General features: G+C 33.9%; 1 protein-coding gene across 1 annotated transcript; it reads left to right on the forward strand.

Annotated features, from left to right (window-relative positions):
- Window positions 1–7,074: 7,074 nt before the first annotated feature.
- On the forward strand, window positions 7,075–7,728 carry LOC114195030 (uncharacterized). The gene has a single exon (XM_028085428.1). It carries the CDS (start codon window positions 7,075–7,077, stop codon window positions 7,726–7,728), a length of 654 nt encoding a protein of 217 aa, XP_027941229.1.
- The last annotated feature ends 15,681 nt before the right edge of the window (window positions 7,729–23,409 follow it).

Consider the following 23,409-nt stretch of genomic DNA (forward strand, 5'->3'; position numbering starts at 1 on the left):
TTTTTTGTGTACTTTATGAATTTATATATTTTATTTATCTTTTATTATAAAAATAATTTCATTAAATTAATAAATTATAAATGTAGATGGGTAATTATAAATAAAGGAGGCTTCAAACTCCCACAAAATAATAGACAAGATAATAGTCAATAATAGAAAAGGTTAAGTTAAAACCTCCGCAATATAATTTGGATAGTAGGGGTCTTTCAACATCTCTGCAAATGACTTGTGGAGACTCTAACTACGGAGGCGTGAAAATTACTCACACCACCAACGGGATACTTATAAGCCAAGTGAAGAATGAGAAAGATTTTGTTCCAATTATTTAACGTAGGTTAGCATAACTGCACACCTTGGTTTGCACTTAAATTCAGGATGAGAAGTGACACAACCATTTATTGAAAATGGGTTCACCTTATACCAACCCACCTCATCCACGAAGCAAACCTGTTAAATTTTCAAAACTTAAGGGCTACTAATTTCATAAGAGTGAGGGAAAACAAAGTAATGTAGAAAACTGCAGGTTCACACTTACGATAACACAATTTTGCACTTAAACTGGAAGTTTTTATTATGCAATACGTATGGCACAATCTGCAAAATTTAAAAATAAAATTCCTTAGTACTTGGTGTGGGTTAACTTTATTAATGAAGTGTATAAATTACTCATGCCACCAATGGGATACTTATAAGCCAAGTGAAGAATGAGAAAGATTTTGTTCAAATCATTTAACGTATGTTAGCAGAACTGCACACCTTGGTTTGCACCTAAATCCAGGATGAGGAGTGACACAACCATCTATTGAAATGGGTACACCTTATACCAACCCACCTCATCCACAAAGCAAACATGTTAAATTCTCAAAACTTAAGTGCAACTACTTTCATAAGGGTGAGGGAAAACAATGTAATGCAGAAAAGTGCAGGTTCGCATTTACGCTAACATGACTTTGCACTTAAACTAGAAGTTTTTAATATGCAATATGTATGGCACAATCTGAAAAATTTATAAATATAATTCCTTAGTACTTGGTGTGAGTTAACTTTATTAATGAAGTGTATAAATTACTCACGCCACCAACGGGATACTGATAAGGCAAGTGAAAAATGGGAAAGATTTTGTTCAAATCATTTAACGTAGGTTAGCAGAATTGCACGCTTTGATTTGTACTTAAATCCAGGATGAGGAGTGACACAATCATCTATTGAAATGGGTTCACCTTATACCAACCCACCTCATCCACAAAGCAAACATGTTAAATATTCAAAACTTTAGGACTACTACTTTCATAAGGGTGAGGGAAAACAATGTAATGCAGAAAAGTGTAGGTTCGCACTTACTCTAACACGACTTTGCACTTAAATTGAAAGTTTATATTATGCAATACGTATGGCACAATCTGCAAAATTTATAAATATAATTCCTTAGTACTTGGTGTGAGTTAACTTTATTATGCCACCAACAAGATACTTATAAGCCACGTAAAGAATGGGAAAGATTTTGTTCAAATCATTTAACGTAGGTTAGCATAACTGCACGCCTTGGTTTGAACTTAAATATAGGATTAGGAGTGACACAACCATCTATTGAAATGGGTTCACCTTATACCAATCCACCTCATCCACAAAGCAAACATGTTAAATTTTCAAAACATAAGGGGCTACTACTTTCATAAGGGTGAGGGAAAACAATGTAATGCAGAAAAGTGCAGGTTTGCACTTACGTTAACACGCCTTGCACTTAAACTGGAAGTTTTTATTATGCAATACGTATGGCACAATCTGCAAAATTTATAAATATAATTCCTTAGTACTTGGTGTGAGTTAACTTTATTATGCTATCAACGGGATACTTATAAGCCAAGTGAACAATGGGAAAGATTTTGTTCAAATCATTTAACGTAGGTTAGCAAAATTGCCCACCTTGGTTTGCACTTAAATCCAGGATGAGGCGTGACACAACTATATATTGAAATGGGTTCACCTTATACCAACCGACCTCATCCACAAAGCAAACATGTTAAATTCTAATGTATTGAATCATACATAGTGGGCTGATTGCCATCATTGTTGTTTGGGCTCACTCAGCTTAGTGATTTAATCCTTGCGGAGAATAAATTGGTTGGGGAAATACCTGATAAAACCAGTAGACTTTCTAATTTAGCATATCTGGATTTTTCTGACAACTCGTTGAACGGAATGTAAGGCCCTCTTATTTCAGCACCAATATTTAAAGGTTGCGCCAAAATCTAATGGGCCTAAGCGCTGGCCCATAGGGTGTCCAAGGTCCCTAAGACAGCCAAACCCCTCTCGCTTCTATCATTCTTACAAAAATAGTACTCTCACACTCTCCCTTTTCTCCACAAAGGCTCCGTTAGGGTTTTGCTTCCGCTTTCCGTTAAGCTAGAAGAACTCTGTTTATTCCATGTAAGTTAACCTCCTAACTAATGTTCCCACTGTTCTAGCTCTGTGGTCTGGGTTCCAACTAAGGTTTCTCTATTTGACCTTGTTCCCTCTATGTTCCACTAATTTCCAGCTCACTGACTTGTCCCTAGAGCTGATATGCTCCGCTGTTTGGTGTCAAACTCTTTTTACTAGCTCTTTCTAGGTAAGGGAAGCTAGGTTTTCTTAGTTTAAATCGATCTTTACCTATTTTTGGGTCTGTTTCGTATTTTCGATGTTTGGGTGGTATGTAAAAAGTTATGAACGTGATATGTGCTTTGCTATGGTTGATTATTGGTGTTGGCGTGTGTAACATCCCGTTAGGATATTACGGATTTATAAATAAAATAAAGAAAATAAAATAATCAGCGCATTTAATAATACCTCATTTTCCCAAAACGCGGGAAAATTTAAAATTCATTAAATAAGCAAATAACATTCATAACCATCCGTTATAGAACCAAAAGAACAATGTTATAAAATCACCCATCAGGGTTTACAACTGTTTCCAAAAGCAATAAAGAAAACATAAGAATTCCCTAAGTCGAACCCCTCTCCGCGACTAAGCGTCACCTGAGCCACCTGTATCAACAACATTTGCTCCCGTGTACCGCGTACACGATCATTATCAAACACACACAGATAGGGTGAGCTTAACAGATAAATCATATATATAATGTTCACATAAATATATATCTACATACACACATATCACGGTACATAACTTAACATCCCACATGTTTTATACTTTGACTCCTACCATCTGACCCCCAATCAGAACATTCGTGTTCTACTCCGTCGAAATGATTACTTCAAGGTGACTTGCTGCCATACCTATCGGCCACAACCGATAGAGCACGTGCCGGAAAACATGCTACGGATCATACACTGTAACGCCTGGTAGAGTTTCCATATATGAACATAGTCCGTATTGTCCCAAGACTACCTAACTCGTCAGCCAACAACTAAGGAGGACAATCTATCTGGACCCATCCGTACTGGCCACAACCAGCACACTCGTACCGACAACACTCGCCAACCCAAGCCACAACTCAAGGGTTCCTCGTGTTCATCCGTCATCCCGAGCCACAACTCAAGAGATGCTATTCCGAGCCACAACTCAAGGAATACCACGTGCTTAACCCCTATCCCGAGCTACAACTTAAGGGATACGTTCTGAGCCACAACTCAAGGAACATCAGCAATCCCACCTTTAAAGCACCACTAGTCGCGTTGTAGATCACAAGTACAAAACCACAACTCCAAGCTGCAACAGTACAAATCGCCTGGTAGGGGACACGTGCCACCAGGCGCTGCCAGCTCCTAGACCGCTTGACGTGTGTCGCGTACCGCCAAGCGCACAACGCCTCAAAAACTCCCGTCGCTACAGGTATCACCTGGCGGTATTACTCTCACCGTCAGGCGCCTACGTAACAGTGGCTCACTGTTTACACAAATATCGCCTGGAGCCACAGACCCGACCGCCAGGCGCTGCACTATCAGGTTCTCTCTGATTTCCTCTCTACCGCCTGGCGGAGTCGTTCCCTCCCGCCAAGCGCTATACCAGAACAGCTTGTTTCTGGTTTAATACCTATAATGATCCTTCATTCCCTTCCACGGACCTCGCCATCCCTTACTCCACACCGAAGCTTAAGATTAAGGTCAATATTACCTGTTATCATCATATTTAATCCACTCCTACCCACACAAAACAGAAATTGTTCCTCATAATATACTATTGGTCATGTTATGCATGTGATTAATCATCTCAATCTACTATCTTAGACTCTAACTGGTTTATGTTCGATACCCATCCAACCTTAGTTGTGCTTTATACTTCATTCCGAATTAAAACCTATTTTCAAACCTCACGACCCACTCGTGATTTTCCATTCTTTATCGTTCACAACGTGTTATCCCACTCAAAATATATCAAAGAGAAGCCTTTTCATTGAATTACCCTTTATTATTTCATGACCAGATTATCATCGCATCTAACCCAACTTAACGCACTCCAAACTCTCCCACATGCCCCTGATTTCCACGCTGCCACCTAGCGGTATCCTCTAGCCCGCCAGGTGGTACATCAGACTTGGGAAATTCCAGGTTCTGTTACAGCCTATCACATTTTCTCCCATTCTCTTGCTGTGTTTCCTGTCAAATATTCTCTGAGTTCACACTCTCACTCACTCGCAGGTAGACTCATGTGTAGTTCCCCCCTCAATCTTTACCACTTTCTCCCTTACAATTTCAACGTCAATTGGTCTAATAACAAGGTCTCCTTTCCTTCCAACCCTAACACTGTTCCATTACTTATGCAGATCACTCAAGCCGAAAATCAACAAAATACCACCTCAATTATGTTATAACCACAAATCTCCAAATTTTCCCCTGATTAGAATCATCCCAGGAAGCATAGAATCAAAAATCGCGTCAACAGACTTGCGTTGCCTAGCGGAAATTAATCACCGCCAGGCAGATCATGAAATAAGCCCAGAATTTAGCCATCCATTTGCGTCGCCTGGCGGTACAGGGTTTCACCGCCAGGCCCTGCCCTTAGAAACACCCCAAAACTCATATAATAGGCATGAGCCGCCTGGCGGCTATGTGTGGCCCGTCAGGCGGTTTCTGAAAAATTTCCAGAAATCAAAATTTCATAATCAAAATGAGATTCATGCATTCACATCATCATATCATTCATGGAGTTTAATATAAGCACAAAAATAAACGGAGTTCAGCTCCCCTAACCTGGATCCTTTTGCTAAAATTTGGTTTGCTTTGAAGGACTCTAATGATCACCACGTTTCCCCCTTCTTGATATGCTCCCTCAATCCTCACCAGAATCTCACTCAAACCTCACCAATCTCTCTGATTTTCGTGCTCTAATTTAGGTTGCTATTCCAGCTTGCCAAAACCTTCCCTATGACCACTTTTTACCCTTTTAAACTTGGCTTTTAGTAGAGTTTAATTATCCAACACGAAAATTTACCTAATGGTACTATTAATTACCATTAAATTTACCTTTAGGATCTGTTTTTCAACTACCCAAGGCTACCTCTCAACTATCTAGGGTTTTTCCCAACCTTTCATATTCAATTCAAAGCCAAAATGCCAAAAATGCCAAAAATAAAGTTTTTAGTTTTGTTCTCCAAGGTTTGAACCCATACCCATTCATTCACCAAACAATTGCACAACCAATTCAACCAATCATGTTTCATGCTTAACAAATCCAATTCAGACATCATATCATACCAGGACATGATTACATATATTTAAATAATAAAACAACCACAAAAGTTAGCATACATAGGACTCGAACCCAAGTCCTCTCACACAATCAAAGTACTCTTAACCACTTGAGCTAGTACTTTTCCACATCATATCAACCATAATTTAATGTCATAATCATTTCCCCACCCCCATTTATTAATTAATTATTTATTTAATTAATTAAATTCTACGGGTCTTACAGCTTGTGTGAACAGTGGAGGGTTCTGGTTTTCTCGCCCAAGCGAGCGTATCTCGCCTAGGTGAGATTAGCAGCAACTTGCCCAGGTTGTTTGCGCAAGTTGTCGCTCAGGCGACGAGCTCTGTTTTGAGCGAGAGTCTATCTCGCTCAGGTGAGGAGGTCTCGACTAAGCGAGAGAACGTGCAAGCCATTGTTCCTCACTTCTCGAGCTCTCACCTAGGCGAAAGGAGCTCGCTCGAGCGAGAAACCCTCTCTCCTGAGCGAGACCTTTCTACCTGAGCGAGGAGTTGGGCAAGAATGCATTCTTGTTTTGTTAGTTCTCTGTTCTTGGATGTTTGGCACCTGATTGATTGAATCACTATGTTAAAGCATGAAGTGTGTGAATATGCATGAGTAAAGATGATTTATAAGTGGTGAATGATGAGTTTGGCATGATCTCAGTATGGAATATAAATGAATGGTTGGTTATATATGTGGTCATGGATTTGGTATGAGCAATAATGTTATATTGATGGATGAAAACATGGTTTTGATTTGGTTAAGACGTAATTTCATGATAGTTTCGTGGTGGTGCATCATTAGTTAGGACATAATTCCATGAATCTCTAGGTGAGATCTCATGGTGGTGCCATAGTTGGTCAGGACGTAATTCCATGACCCCTGTTAGTGGGAGTTCATGGTGGTGCCTCATTTATATAATTTAGTAAGGATTCAAGGTAAGGATTGCATCCTGACACTCTAAAGAGTTAGTTAGTCTTACATAGAGCATATTGACTCGAGTGGTGAGAGTATTAGGAGGCCTGAAACACTTTAAGGGCTAACCTTGTGTGTGGGGGGATGAAACACTATAATAATTAGCTCAGTAGAGCAGCTTGGTAGAGCAGTTAAGTTCATGTCTTATTAAGTCTAAATAATGGTTTTCCTATGTGTCAGCGATTATGGCACGTACGCGTAAAACTCCTCAATCTTCTCAGGGTGATGTACCACATATCGCCAGGACGATAGAAGAAATGGTGGCAGCCATGACTCAGCAGAGTACTACCATGATGCAACAACATGAAGCATCGATGCAGCGACAGGCAGCATCATTGGAACAGCAACAACTGGTGATGCAATAGATAGAGGCTGCTAGGGTAGTTGCTGAGGATGCCCACAACAAGCATATGGAGGCCCTCCGCCAATTGGAGGAGAACAGGATAGTTGCCCATGTCTTTTGTCTCGAGCCACGACCTCCAGTCAAAGAGTGGAGTTTGGAAGACTTCTTGAAGCATCACCCGGTAAAATTCAACGGAAAGACTAGTCCTGATGTTGTAGACCAATGGCTGAAGGATATGAAGAGGATCTTTAATGTGAAGTCGTGCCCGATGGAGAACTATTTGGCATTTGTGGTGTACATGCTCACCGGTGAGGCAAAGCATTGGTGGATCAACATGAAATCCATTATGGAAGAAAGGGAGGAACCAGTTACTTGGGAGGACTTCAGCGGGAAGTTCCTCTTCGAGTACTTCCCCGATAGCATGAGGTATGCTAAGGAAGTGGAATTCCTCCAGTTGACTTTGGAGAGTAAGTCAGTTGCAGAGTATGCTGAGAAGTTTAAGCATCTCAGCTGCTTCTACACTTTGCCACTCGATGAAGAATGGAGATGTCGTAAGTTCGAGAACAGCCTTAGGGGAGACATCCGTCGGATGGTTGCCCCACTGTCCATCAAGGATTTTGCTGCCTTGGTGAAGAAGGCCAAAGTTATGGAGAAGATGAAGGGCGAGGTAGAGGCTCAACCAGAAGATTGGTGGACCATATGGGTCCAAACCGAGACATGAGGAGAGGAGGAAATCGTATGATAGACCTCATCATCAGTCTCAAGGGCCTAGGAGTTTTCCATCACAACAGGGTAGGGTCCAGTGTTTCAGGTGTGAAGGCCCTCATTTGAGGAGTGTTTGCCCACATATGGAAGGTTACCCCAGATGTAACCATTGTGGCAAGGAAGGCCATTTCGGCAAGGATTATCCCTCCCTTGCTAGGGCAGTGACACGACCTCCCGTTCATAGGAACAGAGGCAATAGGCCTCAAGCGACAGGTCACGTTTACGCCATGATAGGAGTAGAGGCTGCAAGCTCAGGTAACCTTATTATGGATTGTTGTGTGATTGTTGGGATGAAATGTTGTATGTTGTATGACTCTGGAGTGACACACTCTTTTGTGTTAGATGCTTATGTAAAATGATTGGGTCTGCCAGTGTGTGAGCTGTAGTGTGAGCTTGTGGTATCTACTACGACATCGGGTTTGGTCAGGACATCGTCATTGTGTGTTAGATGTCCAATAGAGGTAGAGAGGCGCAAGTATAAAGTGAATCTGATCTGCTTACCTTTACAAGAGTTGGAGGTGATCTTGGGGATGGATTGGCTCTCTACCAATCACATTCTTATAGATTGTCGAGAGAATAGGGTGTTGTTCTCCAACTCAGAGGAGCCTGAGTTTGTATTGTCTCAAGGCGTGATGAAGGAGATTCAAGGCAGCGCGTAGTGCTTCATTATATTCACCCATCTAGAGGTGGATGAGGAGGAAAAGACGTCGGTTATACTTATGGTGCACAAGTTTGGAGATGTGTTCCCGGAGGAAGTGTCAGGGTTGCCTCCCAATAGAGAGGTGGAGTTCTCTATTGACCTGGTGCCAAGAACCAGTCCAGTGTCGATGGCTCCATACCGTATGGCTCCGGCGGAATTGGTAGAGCTCAATAGTCAAATACAGGAGCTATTGGGAAACAGTTCATAAGGCCTAGTACTTCACCTTGGGGAGCACCTGTGTTGTTGGGAAGAAAAATGATGGAAGTTCACGTCTGTGTGTAGACTATAGAAAGTTAAATAAGATGACCATCAAGAACAACTACCCCCTCTTGAGGATTGACGACTTGATGGATCAGTTGCATGGGTCATCGGTGTTCTCAAAGATTGATTTGTGGTCGGGATACCATCAGACTTTAGTGAAGGCAGACAATGTACAGAAGACAGCCTTCAGGTCCCGATATGGACACTACGAGTACGTAGTTATGACTTTTGGTGTGACCAATGCTTCAGCTGTGTTTATGGACTACATGAACATGATTTTAAGGCCTTTCTTGGATAAGTTTGTCGTAGTCTTCATAGGACGTAGTTCCACGATAGTTTCGTGGTGGTGCCTCATTGGTTAGGGCATAATTCCATGAGCCTCTAGGTGAGACCTCATGTTGGCGCCTCAGTTGGTCAGGACGTAATTCCATGACCCCTATCAGTGGGAGTTCATGGTGGTGCCCCATTTATATAATTAAGTAAGGATTCAAGGTAAGGATTGCATCCTGACACTCTAAAGAGTCAGTTAGTCTCACGTAGAGTGTACAGACTCGAGTGGTGAGAGTAGCAGGAGGCCGTGAACCCATTAAGGGCTAACCTTATGTGTGGGGGAAAGAAACACAGTAACATTTAGCTCGGTAGAGCAGTAAAGGCCACCACAAGTGCACACATCCGTTGAATCCGACTAAATTATATGTATCCGGATGAGTCGTGTCTGAGTCTTAGTGTATCGTGTGCAAGTCATAACATGATTGGTTGACGTATGCATCTTGAACTATAAAATTGTATGTAACCGTATGATAAAACATTTTTCTGCTCTAGCTTACCCTTTCGCTTGTTTGATTGTTATGTGTGTGATTTTCTCCTTTTGCGATGATCATCAATTTATTGATGTAAGCAGATGCGAGGGCTCCCCGTGGTCATCAGGGTGATAGAGGTTCCATTGCTTAGTCATCTGGATTTGGGCTCTGCTGGTTATGTCTTCTGTTGGGGTGTTGCCCCATGTATTGAATTATTTGGCATCATATTTTGAATACTTTAGACCTTTTACCTTGTTTTGTATCGGCATCGTGATGTGCCTCGAGTATTGTCCTCTAAGTACTTTGGATATCTGTAGGAGTGATGTTTTACTCCATTGATCTTACTTCTTATATTATTCTCTGTGACATTTCCTTTAATTAGCGTTATTAATTAAATGGGGTGTTATAGAAAGCATGTCTAGTAAAAGGTCATCTAATTGATCAATATATGTTTAATATTTAACAAGATTACATGGAGTGTCACCCTTATAGATGAGACTTAAGTCGAACATAATCTTCATATACCTCAATATATGTTTTAGTGTAAGTTACTCTTTATTAGGATCAACCATAGAATGACTATTCGAAAAAGGTCTCATCACATAATACATATTGTCATATACATTAGCCTCCTCTATAGACTACTATAAGAAAATCGAGTCATTGAAGTTTTGTTTTATAGCTTTGATAAAACAATATTGATTACAAACATATGAATAGACGATGGTAAATGACTAACAATACACTAGACATCACTTATACCAAAACGGTCCATGGTCTTTTAAATATGAAAGTTTGACATAAAACGAGACCCTTTTAAGAAAAATATGTTTATCTCTATACCCAAAATTACACCAAACAATAAATATGTTTATCTCTATACCCAAAATTACACCAAACAACTTACATATTTTTCATCTTAAATTCAGTACTTAATATTTACCTTCAACTTTTGAATCTAATATTGTTTATAATAATATCCTTTGAAATCTCCATCCATCATCTTATAATAAACAAAAGTATTATACATACTTTTTTATACTTTTGTTGTGTCCATAAAAGATAAAGTATATAGTTATAGTAATGAAATAAACACAATAAAAATGAACATTTTTTTATTTATATTTATAAACATCTATTCAACATATTAGATTAAAATTAATATGCACATGAAAGATATAACGACCCAATCAAACATATTACGTAATTATATCTCGTGGACAAACAAGTATGATATAGAGTTTATAACATCCTGTATAGTCCTCAACATAAAAACATATTAGTTGTATTTCAAATGAAAAGAGGAATAGACTACAACATCATACTAGTGTCTATATCTATAAAACTATCCATCATCTACCATTCCATGGCCGTCTCAGAGTTGCTCCTCTTCAAAATCTATATTATCTTTTGCTCTTGTTAAGTTCACGGTCATGCTAGGTAGATAGCAAACACCACAGAGAAGAACACAGGGTAGTAAACTAGAATAAATTAAAATCATACTACAAGATTTAAACATTAACTCTATAAAATGCATACATCACTTCACAAATCTCACATCACATTTAGAATATTTCAAAATCAAAACCTCTAAGATAATTTTTGAAGAATTGGTGTATTAAGTAGACTATGAGATAATGTATGACAAGATAAATTCTTATCAGATACATTCATTCTCTTATCAAATATTGATATAAAATCTTCCTTCGACTCACACAACTAAATATCTTTTTTTATGTGAGTCTAATACTTACTAGAGTTAGAATAATCTAATATGAGTGTCTATCACCAATACACTTCATAAATCACCACACATATACTATTTCTCCTCTTGAATAACTACAATCAAATTTGACATAGTTCACATCAAATCATAACAAAATCTATCATATTTAAGCTACTTATACCATTGCATAGCAGTACATTTTCACTTAGCGAATTCATGTCTTACTGAGCAAGTGTCCCGTAAGAGAATACTTGCCCAACAATCATAGTATTTGTCCAACAAGAAAATTATCCTAATGCTCTCTGACTTTGCTTAAAACCTTATCGCTTACAAGCCCACCCAATGAAAAATATTGGGACTAAATTCTGAAGAAAAAAAATAAAAAATAAAAAAGTCAACGAGACTCTCTCGGTCGGTGAGGCAAGCACACTTTGCTCTCTAGTTTTCAATATTTCATATTCGCTTAGCCTGCCTTGGCTTGCCCAGTTCCTGGGACCGCTTTTTACGAGCTCAACCATGAACAAATAACTCACTCAATACATGTCAAAAAAATTGTATTGTCAACTTCAAGATTGCATACTTCAACATTTATGTCTAGTGATACGGAGGAGTTAGGCCGGTGTTTAAAGAACAACTTTGTTACTGAACATATATTAATAAAAAAGTAATGACATTATTAGAGGACCACCAAAAGTAATTGTTTTCCAAAAAAAAAAAGGACAGGAGATAAGAAATTAAGCACTTTCTTTATAGTGTGATGTGAAAACTCAGTTATTATATCTTCACTAAAGAAAATATTTCATTATATTTTCACTTTTTTTTCATGAAAAAAAGAAAATAAAAAAGAGTTGGCATAAATACGTCTTTTAATATTTAAATTAAAAATTATGAAATTTTATTTTATTTCCTTTCTTTAATATATTTTTAGCTTTAGAATTCTAAACTAGTCTCCCATCTTTATTTTCATTCCATAACATTTTACTGATCTTAATAGTTTCTAACTATTTTTAAATATTTAATTGTATTTCACTACATTTTATCGATTTTTTTACAGCTATATGTTTCTAAATATTAAATCTAAAGTAATGAATTTGTTGCATCTGTTACTAGATATTGAAATAGATATGGTTATCTCATAATATTACAAAACGAATTGCTATTTTTACAGTTTCTAAGCGTCTAAATAAATATTCTTCTGTATAAGACTTTCCAAGTATATATTCTTTAAATATTTTCAAATGTGTACCCTCTCCCAAATAAATAAGAGAGTAATACAAAGCAAACCATCTTAAACATACTAATGCCAAGATCAAGCGTAATCTTGTAGCATATCACTCAAAAATAAAATATGGCACATTTTAATAAAGATTTAGTTTCAAAGAAGGATTACTAGTTCTCTTTTAGAAATTAAAAGTATGGATGTTGTTAATCAGTACTATAAGGTATTGTTTATGGTGTAATTAATTAACATTGAATTTTGTAAAAATTAATAGTTAATTACGATATTAAATGAATTTTAACTTTCTAATAATTATTAATACAATATTTAGAGGATAAAATTGTTCATAATTATTATACCACTGTAATTGATACTTTATTTGTTATCCACTAAAAAAAGGTTAAAAAACAAACAATTATTTTCTCTTAATTACTTTTGTTTACGTTTAATTATATTTTAATTTTTATTAACATTAAAATATAATTATTTTATTGTTTAATTTTTTTTTTAACATTTTTTTGTATCAAATAAATTACCAATTATATATATATATATATATATATATATATAATATTTATGAACATTTTTGTCTTCTAAATTAAGTAAAAATTACTAATAATAGGGTCATAATTTATTTCATATTATGATTAATTATAAACTCTTACAACATTCATTATTTATTAGTTACCCCCCTTAAAGGGTGTCTTTATTGTTATGGTTAGCATTCTCTTGAAAAATAAATATTTTTTAATGGAGAGAAATTTGATCGGATAAAAGATGATCATCACGAAACATTAAATGGCGTTTAATGAATTTTATTAACTTACATAAAGTAATTTAGTGTATCTTTATCATTTATTAGTAGCTTTAAACATTAAACATATTAATGCATAAAAAAGTTGTTTTACTCGATGTCTTTTCTTACACTCATTTTCATAATTCTCGATCCACACTTTTTGTGTCTTAACTTTCTAAAAAGTAATTTATGATATTGACATGTCAAACTATATTTCATCTCGTGTCTTAATCATACTTATTATCCAAACTATACATTTTAATATGCTTTTAACATTTACTTGGACGAAGGATTTCAATAATTTAGAAATTGAAATAATTAGTAATTAAATTATTTATAATTGAGTTCTTTCCATTATTTAAATAATTACTTGAATAAAGTAATTGAAATATCTTATATTTTAATTATTTTGTTTAGATAAAATAATTTAATTTCTATTTTATTGTAAACTCAATTTCAACCTTGAATATAACTTAACTTAGTTCGACCTTAGTTGGTACAATCTAAGTCGATTTTCAACCTCGGTACAATTTAAATTGATTCGACCTTAGCCAATTCAAACTAATTTAGCCCGAGTTGACTTAACTCAACCTCAACTAGAATATATTTGTTTAAAAGTTATGTTTAGGCAAACTCAACTCGACCTTCATCCCGAGCTAACTAAGCTCGAACTTTGGCCCGAGCTAACTCAACTAAATCTTTGGTCTGGATCGACTCGTTTCAACCTTCGATTAGGGTCAACTCGACTCGACATTTGACCAATCCCGACCCAGCTCGACCTTTATCCGAAGTCAACTTGACTTAGAGCCATCTCGTATCGACCTTCGACCAAGGCCGGCCAAGGTTGACTCGACTCAACTTTCGGCTTAGGTCGGCTCAACTCAACTTTTGCCCCAGCTCAGCTTAACCTCTAGTTCATTCTTCAGCTCATCCTTCAACTCGGGCGGGCGAGCTCAACTCGACCTTTGGTCCAAACTGAGTCATCTCAACATTCTACCCGACCCAACCCGACTTTTTGTATCTGCAGACTCTTTTTGTCCTAGGCAATAATCAATTCCACAACTTGAGAAATTTCAATTTCTTTTTTCTTTGGTGAAGTCCAAATTCTAATATTTTAGTTATTTGAAATACCTTCTTAAAATTCTTCAATTTAAATTTTCTTATCTAAACATGTTATTTTTCTTGAAAAAATTTCAAATTTTTCAAATAAATAAATTACTCTATGAAATTATTTCATTCAAACATGGCATTAAGGTATTTTTCGGAAATGTTAAATACTCATGTCTATCAAAGTCAAAAGGTTTTAGAAAGTCAATAATACTTCGGTTAACATAAATATTTAATAGAAGACTATTTTATTTTCAGGCTGTATTAATGAATAGGTTGATATTGCAGAGTAGTTAAATATCATTAAATACTATGACGTAAAAAAAAAGTTTTTTTCTTATTCTTAATAGTAGATATATATTATTGAGGTGTAAATTAAAATTTAGTATGAACTAATTTACTTCTTAAAATAATATATTCATTATTTACTATTTAAAATTATCAACAATAATTTTTTCATTTTGATAAAATAACAACCATTTAAATTTAAAATAAAAATTTTTAAAAATAAAATGTAATCAATTATTTTGATTATAATTAAGCCGTGAACAATGTTAAATTATTTTTACTAATTTTGTATAACCAAAAATTAATATTTTTATATTCATTAATTTTATAAATAATTTTAAAATAATTTTCATTCATTTATAATGGTTTTCTTAGTTTAGAAAATAAATAAGTATCCTCATCTTTTAAAATAGCAGTATTATTCACCACGAATGGCATCGACACAAAACACAAATACATATATAAAAACATGGATCAATACTATTATGCTGCTACCATTTTTATAAACCAGTGGTTACACGTTGGAAGTCTCACATCGACTAGAGATAAGGCCAATTCACAATATATAAGTGAGGTGCAAACCTCACCTTACAAACCGGTTTTGTGGGGTTAAGTTAGGCTTAAAGCCCACTTCTAACATGGTATCAGAGCCAAGTTAAAGCCTATCCTAGCGAACTTTCTTGGATATTCCACCCGATATCAGACCGCTAACGGACCACCCACTAATTTCTTATCCTACGCACGAGATGAATATACGAGGGGGGGTGTTGGAAGTCCCACATCGACTAGAGATAAAGCCAATTCACAATATATAAGTGAGGTGCAAACCTCACCTTACAAGCCGATTTTGTGGGGTTGAGTTAGGCTTAAAGCCCACTTCTAACACACGTCACTGTGAAAAGAGAAAATTAAAGTGAATTTGAATAAAATCTTAAATGAAAATAAAATAATAAAATAATATGATTTGATAAAAACAAAAAATAAAATCTTAAATGATAAAAACTCATTCTTTTAAAACACAATCTCAACTATTTAGTTTCTAAAAACGCATCCTCTCTCTTTTCTCTCTACTCCAATTTATTTTTCCATTTCAACCCAACCCTGTTCTACTTCTCTCTCATCTGAATTTTCATCCTTTCTTGAATCAGAGACAATTTTTGGGTTTGTAAAAGAGTCTTCTTCGAATCCACGTGAAAATTTCTTTCTTCGTGTCAGCTAAAAATCTAACATTCTTCTTCTTCTTCTTTTAGTTTGGGATTTTTGTTTCTTCTTGAATTCTAATCAGAGCTTCATTCTTCTTTGTGATTCCTTCGCTTTGGCTTCTCGAGGTTGATTTGAGATTTTGGTGCTCAAAATTGTCTTTGGGGTTTTGTTGTTTTAATCTTGGCCTTAAGTGAGAATCTTTAGCTTACACGAGAGCCCTTATCACTCAAGCGAGAGAAATCTAGTTCAAGCAAAACTAGCCAGAATTCACTTTGCTCTCTGTACGAATTTTAGCATAAGCGAGAGTCCTTGTCGCTTAAGCGAGAGCCCCTATCGCTCAAGTGAGAATTTCTAGCTCTAGCGAGAATGCTGTAGAATTTTAATTCCTTATTTTCAAACTGTGATTGACTGAGTTAATTTAAAAAATATGATGTATAAAGCTATGCATGAATGATATGGTATTTTTGATACTTGACTTGGTATGTTGTTGGAAAATATGTGATCGTTTGATATATGGATTTTGAGATGGAATTATTGATATGTGAATATGAAAATATGATTAAGGATGAATTTTATTATGAAAGTATTATTGTGGAACTATGATGATAATGGGTTTTTGAATATATATATATATATATATATATATATATATATATATATACACACACACACACACACACACGAGCATTGTATGTGTTTGACGTAATTCCATGGGTCTCATTGGGAGATTTTATGGTAGTGTTATTTTAATGTATGCATTGGACTATGGATTCAAGTATAAGGTGACATCCTGAAAATCTAATGATCATTCACACTCAAATAGAGTATAATGGTTCATGTGGTGAAAGTAGTAGGAGGTTCTAGTCTAAGGCAGGATAATGACCTTAGATGATCATGGATTAACCTTGTGTGTGGTAGGGTGAAACACATTTGCAATGACTCTGCAAAGTAGTAGAACCCAAAACAAGTGCAAGTCTCTAGTGATTTCAATTCCAAATGCATGTATCTGGATAATTGAGTTTATTGTCAACTGTTTGTGTGCAATTATGTGAATTATGGAAGTTTGTCTATGTATGGCTTATAATTGATATGTTTTAATGTTCTTAGGATAACTCTTTTGTATACTAGCTTACCCTTGCATTATGTGGTCTTATGTTATTTTCTTCTTTTACGATGATCACCATTTTGTGGGAGCAGATGAAGATGCAGGTTTAAAGACATCTCTAAGGGATGAGACGTTTGTAATTAGAGTTGTGAGATTGTAGTAGATATATGAGTGGTTGTACGTTCAATATAGGAGATAAGTGTCTGCATAACATCCATTTGCATAACAAATTAGACACTTATCTTAGGTGAAAAGGCACTTTTCTCAAGAAAACAAAACATGCCTTCTTTTTTTCAAACATCATGCCTCCACACTTTTTGGATAATAAATGAGAATCTTAACTCACATGTCACTCTTTTATAGAAACATAGAGGAAAAAGGTATCAAGTGGTTGAGCCACACCAACCCAGCTCCGCCATAATAGTTGAAGATACAGAACACAATCAGAAATCCTACTGCTAAGACCAAGGAATGCTACTAAGCCTCAAACTTGAAAGAGGACCAAAAGTAAAAAGAACTCAATAAACTTAATGACAGAAGCATCTCCATACTAGCTAAACTTGGGCTGACCTCAAACAAAAAAGGAATCCAGGACATGAAGATTGTGTGGTTGAGTCTGGGAAAATTGGTTGAGCACCGCCTATACCAGGCTATAAAATAGTGACCCCCCTTCTGCTACAGGCAAGCAATTATGTAGAGAATAGGTCTCTCTTGCACTCTTTCTTCCTAAAATTTTCATAAATCATTTGTATAGGGGAGAAGAGATGTTGCAAGTTGTTTAATTACATTGTGATCATTTAATTGATTTAAGCTAAGTTGAGAAATTAGTTTAAATTATGGTCCAACAAGCTTGCCAATCCTATATTGGTGCTGAATTAAGTGTCTAGAGGGGATGCTGGAAAAGGGGGAAAGGCTCGAGAGTAATGCAGGGGGTTTAGGTTGCCAAGAGTTTAGAGATCACCTTGGGCTTAATTTCCCTAGGTTCTAGATAGCAGAGATTCATCTAGATCTACCAAAGAGAGTGTTTCGAGAGCAATGGTCTTGAATAGTTCAAGATAGAAAAGAGGGAAATTGTAATTTGATGAGAAAGGAAAGGCAAGGGAAATCAACCTTGTTCTCTAATTCAATATTTAACGCATAAAATCTCACGTTAAAACTTAAATCTTAAAAGTAAAATAGTTATGATCTAATTGTTGTTAAACCTTTGCAAATCCCTATGGAGATGACTTTATACTACAATGCAATAGTACACTTGCTGTAAACAAGACTGTTAAATAAAAGTTCATCAATAGGGATACCTTTAAAGTTTTGGTGGTGTTGTATAAATGGCATTATTTTTTTAGTTTGAACTCTTAAAGGACTATATTAATATACTTTTTATTTCGTAAAATTTGCCTTTGACTTTTATTATGAAATATCTTATTTTATTAGTTTTATATTACTAAGATGGGATATTACATTAATGGTATTAAAGCAGTTCGTCCTTAGGATGAATAAAAGGTTCTGGGTTTATCATTTTAGCACAAGTGGTCTTGGAGCATGGATTTGATGAAGCAAGTGCATATGATCATGTGTGGTTGATGAAAAATTGATGGAGATTTGTTGTTGATCAAGCTTCTAGTTTGTTGAATCTGGAAATGACGTAAAGATCAAGAAACTTGATGATTGTATTGTATTTGTAGACTATATGACATATGATAGTTGTATTTTGTCTTATGTGTGCCCTTTTCAATCTATTAAAAAGGGTTTTAATAGGTTCAAAGGCTTGTTGCATATAGTTTTGATGTGAATGTATTTAATCAATTAAATTGTTATTAAATCGATTGATTTCACTTAAGTCAAGTGAAATTAGTAGATTGTACGGACGAATGAACTTGTTGAATTTACATATGACCAAGCTACATAAGTTGGTTTTTAGAGAGTTGAGTAACACTTGAGATTTTTTAGCACGAAAACGGTGACACGGGTTTGGAAAAGCTCTCTCTCTGGAGTACATGGTGTGCAACTGTTGATTAAATATCTTGAGATCTTTGAGCAAAGTTTTGCTTGCTTGAAGCTATAAGAACACATGTTTGGTTGGCTAAGGAGAGCCTCCATTAGGTTTGGTTGTTCTTATGCTTTTGTGTGGTTCCTAATGTGATTCCAAGTATGTAAGTGGGATTCTTACAGTATAGGGGATAAGATTTTTGTAAGATTTAAGAATCTTGGTGTTTTGCTTTATTCAAAAGTGTAATCTTTGAGGGATTTTCTAAAAATTTTGATATAGTGCATGGTCATGCTCAGGTTGTCCTGATAAACTAAATGTAGCTCAGGTATTGAGTGAACCAATATAAAAATTATTGTGTGATCCTCTCTCCCTTATCTTTTCATCATTTAAATCTCAAGAAAACTCATTAAATCAATCAATGTAAGGTGTGCATGTGTTTTTACATTATATAGTAATACAACTAAGTTAGATATATTATTTGGAACTATCTTGTTTGAAAAAGAATGTTGTTTGAGTGAGTTTGGTGCTTTCTGCGTTTCTGCATAATTTTCCAGAATATCAGTTGATTGATTTTATCTTTTAATCTGTTGAATCGTATTGTATGAACAAATTAATTTGTTGTTTATGTTTTTAATCGACTGAAAAGTGTGATTCCGCATTAATACATATCTGGTTTACTGGTCAATTGAATTTGTTTTTAAAAGGTTTTCATAAGTTTTAATTGGACATATTTGGCTTAGAAAGATCTTCTAAACCTACAATTGGTACCTAGAGCAAGGTTCTTGAAAGTTATTCAAGTTTGATCCTAAAACTATTTTGAAATGGTTGAAAACAAAACTTCATTTTGCATAAGGTGCTTCTATACATAGGTCACCTATGTTTAGTGGGGTTAATTACCAGTTTTGGAAAAATTGAATGAAAGTTTTCATTGAATCAATTGACCAACGTATTTGGGATGCAATTGTAAATGAATATTAAACTCCAAAACATATATTTAGTTAGTTGATACTTGAAAGTTATGCAAAAGTCATTTAATAAGTCAAGTTTATTTATTTTTTTATGTAATTAGTTTCATTCTCTATTTTTTTTACAAAGTTGTGTTACTTTATGAAAATCCAAAAATTTTAGGCAATAAAAATGTATTAAAAAATGTTTCATGACACAACATAAAAATAAACATTCATGCAAATAAAAAAAATAAAGAAAGAAAAATGTAAAGGAAACAAGTTAATATAAAATAAAAACTTAAGCAAGCTTATGGAGTTTTTGCATATGCTCTTCGATCCAATTTCCTCATACTAGGGTGCTTGATAATTTTTATTTTTATTTTTTTGGTTTTTTTCTAAATTTTATTAACATTGTTGATTATGAATTTTACACTAGGTGATATCTCAGCATATTATGCTATACAAAGAAAATATTTTCTTATAGTGACAACATCACTTTATTACAAAACATTCTAAACTTATCAAACAAAATTTTGTGAAAAAGAATTATAACAATATTTGATTTGATATAGAAATAAGCATCACAATAAATTTTATAACAAAAAGAATGACTTTGTTATAGGTTATGATGTTAAACATGACATAAAACTTTATTACTTTTTACAAACATAGTTAAGAAAGGAGCATGATATGTTGTTATTATGATGGACAAATTTGCTAAATAAGTCAGTCATTTAAGAGAATTAAATATTTCTTAGAACAACATGCATTACAAAAAAAATTCAGTACTATCGACTACCAATATCAAGTATCAGCCAATAACAAGTGAAATCCATCAATAACACATATTTTTCGATAGAATACGGACCACATAAATTTCATCGATAATTGCTCGTTTGTAAAAATTACAAATAAATTTAGTAAATACCTCTATAATTACCGATGACATATGTACTATCAGTAATAGCTGAATTAGTGACAAATATTTTTGTTAATAATTGTATTATACAACCAAAGTTCTTTATCATTTGCCCCCAAACATAACCTCTCTCTCCATATATATATATATATATATATATATATATATATATATATATATATATATATATATATATATATATATATATATATATATATATATATATATATATATATAACATTACAATGATAATAAAATACATAATAAAATATATAATATGATAAAATCAAATCTTAAATTTTATCATATAATAAAATATGTAAATAATAAAACTTGTGATGTTGAACCACCCAGTAATGGTTTCTTTTCTTCTTTTCTCTTTCTCTTACTTTTTCTTTTCTTTTTGTCATCTTTTTTTCCTAACTTCTCTCTACATTTTTCTTCTATATCCCATCACTTTCAAAATCTTATCACACCTCATCATAGTTGAAGAGTTTGAAAACATTTCTACCTGATCATATTTTCAAATAGAGTAAGTTCCTATTTACTCTAAAACATTTCTATACAATAATTGTGTCTGATTGAAAAGAAATTGGAATGCTTGAACTTGAATATTATTGAGTTTCTCCTAACAAATGATTCTTTAACATGTTTCGAATTGGATACTCTTATTGCTATGTTGATCTGATGCCCATATTATGTGTGATATAAAACTTTCAGGAATTGAGTTTTGAATATGATTTATATTAGTAGACTAAATTTGTATATCTTTCCTTATGATAGTTTATGAAATTGATATGAACTTAAGCATGCATACTTTGAGTTAAGATACCAAAATATATTTTAAATTAGTAAATGATGCTTGAGCAAGTTATTTTTGGATTAATCCTTTTAATTATTTATAAGTTATATTATTAAAATGCCTTTTGAATTGCTCTTGAAATCTGGTTTAATTGTGTTGTTAAGGCTAATTTCTCTAAAACTTTTTTCTTAACGAAGGATTTTCTCTCAAACAAAAATAGAATAGAGACTCAACCCTTACTCTCGGTTCTATTTTCACTCAAGTAAAACTTGAGTTAAAAATAACTTATTTTCACCCAAGAGAAGATAACTCTATGACTCAACCCAATTTCTACCCAATTTTCGCTCAAGCTAATTTTTTTTTCTTTTTTATCATAAACTCATTTATTGGGATTGTTCTTATATATGCAAATTGAATATCAATTGATATGTATGATTGATTTATGATTTTAGTTAATTGAGCTATATTATATAACAATGTGTATTTAGATTGATGAAATTTGTATGCTATATGAAAATGATTGTTAAGATTGATGAGAATTATGTTAAGTTATGGTCACATATCTAGGTTGATATGTTAATTATTGTTTGATTTGATGAATATTGAGTATTGATACCTATGTTGTAATAGAGATACTTTAGCTTCATTGTAATCTAAGTCACATAAGCTAAGATATAATGTGGTAAGATACTAAGGAATGAGTTCTTGAACACAGTGACATGTGTAGATCCATGGCTTGTGTTGTATTGAACTTACCTTCATCCTTACACTTAGATTTGCTTGTAAATCTAAGTCATGGGTCTCTAGTATGACATATTTCATTTGTGTCTTCCAAAAGGCATCTTTTGTATTTTACCATTGAATATTTATAATGTATTACATCCATGTTTGGTATACATAATTGGTGTATAATTAAGTTTGATTGATATAGATTTGTTTATGGATTGCTAATGAAATTATTCCTTTTATATCCTTTTCCTATGTTAAAAAACTATTTTCAATAACATATCCTTTCATGTGTTGTTTGATGGCCTTCGTAGGTGGAGACAATAAGTCTGCCTCTTTCTAATTTTAAACTATATGTAATCCTAAACAAAAAATATTTAATAAAAATATCAGTATAACATATATATAAATATTAAATTTGGTCTCAATTTGGGAAGGGACAAAATGACTCAATTTAAAAAAAAAGATGGGAATGAATAAAACAAAAATAATGAATATCAATATCAGAACCAAATTAAATATAAAAAAATTGACCTTAACACGTGGTACTAACTCTAACAAATGGCACGATACTGGCTAGACACGTGGACATTTTTTTTTAAACTAAAAAAAATTACAAAAGTTAGAAAAAATTATAAAAAAGAAATAAATTAAACAAAATTGACAAAAATTAGGACTAAATCAAACAAAAAAATATATTATGACCAAATTGAAAAAAACTGAATGAAAATTAGGACTAAATTAGTATTTTTATCCTTATTTTTATATATGTTTTTAACATTAATTTTCTTAACTATTTATTTCAAATATTACTTTTAGATCCTTAGTCATTGTCTTCAAAAAATACTTTTTATTTTTTTGTAAAATTTACATGTACCTGATATGGATTGAAATGAAAAGTTTATATTATTGAGTTTTTAAAACATAATAGTTACTCTATTTTCTTAAAATAAGATACCCATATTTTCTTAAAGCCAACTTACAACTATTTACTCTTACAAAAAAAAAAAGAATCATAACATTTATTTCTTAAGACAACATTACATAACTA

Source organism: Vigna unguiculata, chromosome 8, assembly GCF_037176805.1.
Source record: "Vigna unguiculata cultivar grain cowpea cultivar isolate G323 ecotype 2 chromosome 8, ASM3717680v1, whole genome shotgun sequence".
NCBI lineage: Eukaryota > Viridiplantae > Streptophyta > Magnoliopsida > Fabales > Fabaceae > Vigna > Vigna unguiculata.

Coding starts and splice junctions, on each gene's coding strand:
- LOC114195030 (XM_028085428.1), top strand. CDS start 7,075: ATGGAGGCCCTCCGCCAATTGGAGGAGAACAGGATAGTTGCCCATGTC.